General features: G+C 46.8%; 1 protein-coding gene across 1 annotated transcript; it reads right to left on the minus strand.

Moving 5' to 3' along the window:
- Window positions 1–262: 262 nt before the first annotated feature.
- LOC126519080 (vacuolar protein sorting-associated protein 4-like) lies at window positions 263–2,881 on the minus strand. Its single transcript, XM_050168690.2, has 2 exons — window positions 2,083–2,881; window positions 263–817 (listed from the first exon to the last, which is right to left on the minus strand). The coding sequence occupies exons 1-2, from the start codon at window positions 2,808–2,810 to the stop codon at window positions 385–387; spliced, it is 1,161 nt and encodes a 386-aa protein (XP_050024647.1). The 5' UTR covers window positions 2,811–2,881; the 3' UTR covers window positions 263–384.
- Window positions 2,882–3,498: the final 617 nt, after the last annotated feature.

The following is a 3,498-nucleotide window of genomic DNA, read 5'->3' on the forward strand; positions in this document are numbered from 1 at the left end:
TGTACAAAGTGTTCGAGCTATTCGGCGCAGTCATTGATTCAACGCTCCAGAGTCCACGTTATCTTTTTCCCCGAGTTAGGCAAGTCCCTACATGGAAACAACAACAACAGAAAAGGTAGATATATATGCATCCTAATGGTGCACCTTCCTTAATTTTTGGTCATGTAAAGCAATACTGGGATCTTCAGCTAGATGGGAATGGACTTTCTAGTAAAATCGTTTCCAAACGAAACGCCACCGTGCAAAAATGAACTGCGATTCCTGAAGCGAACAAGCGAAGGTCTTTATTTTTGTACACCGCCGACTTCTATGGCTCGCTGGCCTGGCCAGACAATTTGCTGTTGATACGCGAATATCGACCAATCATGTCAGGGCGGCGCACCTTTACGCGGAAGTGCTGGCGTGCTCTTCCTTAAACTTGAGACAATCCTGGATGTCTTCAGGAGTGTTTCTTGGCTTGTACTGTTCCATGGCGGCGGTGAGTTCTTCGAAGGTCAACTCGCCGGTGTCCTTGAAAGTGTGCATGACAATAGACAGGATGTCCTCTCCGCTGTAGCCCGACGTCCTGTCGGCTAGCTCGATCCACTGGTCGTCAGTGATCGTGTTCGGGGACTTGCCAATGTGCTGCTTGAAGATGCGCATGCGTTCTTCAGGCCTCGGCATCGGGATGAAGATGCGCTTCTGAAATGCAGTGGCGAAGAAGGAGTCGATAAGCTTCGGTGCATTAGTGGTAGCGATGCACAGCGTGATCTCAGCCGTCATGTTGTCGTTGATGAACTTGACCTCGTTGGCGATGCTTTGGCGCAGCTTCTGGTATCTGCCCAAGAAAAAAAAAGCTGATTACATTGAATACCATACTGCTGTAGTCTAGATGCAAATTGCTTAAATTATCCATCCAGCCCCGCCACTAAAATGAAATTAAACATCACCACTTATGCGTTTGCCAATCGCGAACATTCCTCGTATAAAGATGCCGTAGAAGTGCACGTGCCTGATTAATCTGTTAGTATTACACGCCTGGTTCGTAGTGCATTGCTCTGGGGTTGCTGAGCGCGAGCAAAGATTATGAAATCGTTTGGGTATTACGAAGATAGCACGTACGCTCGCCTTAAACGTAGATGAGGATGAAAGTGATAGCATGAACGAGACCAAAGCTCGCTTCCATATGGATAGGAGCGTCTGTATTATATGCTGTTCCTGTCTATATTATTGTGTTCATTGACGCTAAGTAACCATCGCTAGCACTACAGCTCATTCAGAGCTACACGCATTTTTTGTGAGATCATGAAATAGAGAATAGAAAATAGAATATAGAATAGAATAGAGAATAGAAATAGAGAAAAATAATTAAAATATTTTTATATCAATGCTGAACGTTCTTCGGATCAACTAGGCCAAATGCAGGTTAACTTAAGTGCTACTGCAGCGTATTGCTGAAGCACAACAGCAACGAGTGCTAAATGACTAGTAGTGATGCAGATATCATTACCTCTAAGTCGCAAACTAATCGACGAGCGCTTATCCCCTTTCTCAATAGGATGTGGACGCACTACCCATGCTGGTGACTTCCGCGGCCACCACCAATACTCGCCGACGCCATGCCACCCTAGCAGCCGCCAGGACCTTGGACAAATTTGCTTGAAATAAATAGTAAAATCATCCTTCATAACGAAGGCACCAAGTGTGCATCCGGGATGCGAATTTCAACTCACGGTTGTGGTATGACAACGCGATATTTCTATGCACATCTATTATTGCCTAGTCCTACCTAGGCCATTCCTTTGTAAGCAAGAACTCGTCAACCATTACCCTTCACTCGAATTGGCTGCGAGTAGTTCCCATGCAGTAGAATTAGTTTCCTGGTCGGATGTACATGCAGGTAAATGAAGTATTAAATATCTCGTCTCCAAACCAAACACTTAGTCCTGCAAGGCGTCGTTATGTATATTGATTTACGAGCTAGGTTTTAGGTTGTTTTCCGCCTGCCTACTAAAAATTGCCTCTCTGAATATTACGCCTGCTTATTCTAAGCTGCTTAACGTGTGAAAAATGAAATGCAACTAAGAAAACAGGCATGTGCACCTGTGCGTTTCTACAGGTATGTCGGTTGGCTTGAAGAGTTCCTGGACGTCCTGGAGAACTAGGAGACACCAAGCCGCCAGTCTGGCTGCCTTGAACAGCGACTTCACGTACAGGTCTTCTGCACCCTCTGGCGCGTCCCTCATCAGTGAGGCAACGTTGACGTCAATGCAAACCCAGTCCTTCGCGGCCCCAATCATGGCCTTGGAAAGGTAGCTCTTGCCGCAACCGGTCGGGCCGAACAGGAGAATCGACTTGAGCATCTTACGTTTGCCGGTAAACATAACAGGGTGCTTTATCGGGCACCGGTCCAGGATGGCGAGCTTCAAAACGAACTTGGGCGTCTCGTGGCCTATGACGTCACTCCACTTGACGGGCTTGTCGGGCGTGATGGACATCACTCCGGGGAGCCTGTTCATGTTCGACGTCGGCTCGAAGTCGTTGACGTCCGTGTCCTGCTTCGATCGGTCGGGTTGCGGATGCGTGGGCTTGCGGTACTTGTCGTTCGGAGTGATGATACGCAGCAGGTCCTCGTTCCGCTCCTGGAAACGGATGCACTGGAATAGCATGTCTTCAATGACAGTGAGGTAGGTCTGCAGGGTCTGCTTGTACATGACGAACGCTTGCGGCAGCTTTTTGTCGCGGTCATGTTGCTCAGCCTTGGTCGCCTGCTCGTTGGCCTTCTCCAAGACCGACTGGAAGGCGGCCGCCGAATACTTTTCGGTCGCCATGGGTGGCACTCCTTTCTCGGCGACCTACGGTAGGAGCGGCTTCCCGCTCTTCGCCGTCGTCTTCCCCGTGCGCTGATCTGTGGTGAAAAAAGGTGAACTGCTCTGCATACGCTAGTTAATATTTATTCACCTACGATCCTGGTCTTAATTTTAAATTTTGCATTATAACACTGTCTCTAGTTTGTCTTTTATAATTATACGATTCAGTGTTAATATTTGAACTTACTACTATGTGATTCTTGACTTATTTCCCATGCGGGTTGCGGGTACATTCCATGTTTTAAGGCTCATTATCATCAGCATCCATATTGAGCTCAAGATAACGTCCAAGGAGTGGGCCTGCCCCAGCCTGTAGGTATGTGCCACCGTTGGCACAGTGCAACAATTTTTGCCAAGCAACACAAGTAACTTAGATTAGTGATTTCAAATGACTTTAGATGGGAAGCACAGGAAAACTATGTTATACCATCCGCCTTAAAGAGGTTATTCTTCCTTAAAAGGCGTCTCCAATCTGCACCGCCAAAAACAAAGCTCTTAGCCTACGCTACCTTTATTCGACCTATATTAGAATATGCTGACGTAGTTTGTTTCCCAGCGATAAACAATCTGGAAGGTGTACAAATAAAATCCGTTAGGTTTCTTTAAAAGAAATATGGTGTCTTCGATTCACTCACAGAACTAAGTGAAA

The sequence above is a fragment of the Dermacentor andersoni genome, chromosome 10 (genome assembly GCF_023375885.2).
Source record: "Dermacentor andersoni chromosome 10, qqDerAnde1_hic_scaffold, whole genome shotgun sequence".
Taxonomy (NCBI): domain Eukaryota; kingdom Metazoa; phylum Arthropoda; class Arachnida; order Ixodida; family Ixodidae; genus Dermacentor; species Dermacentor andersoni.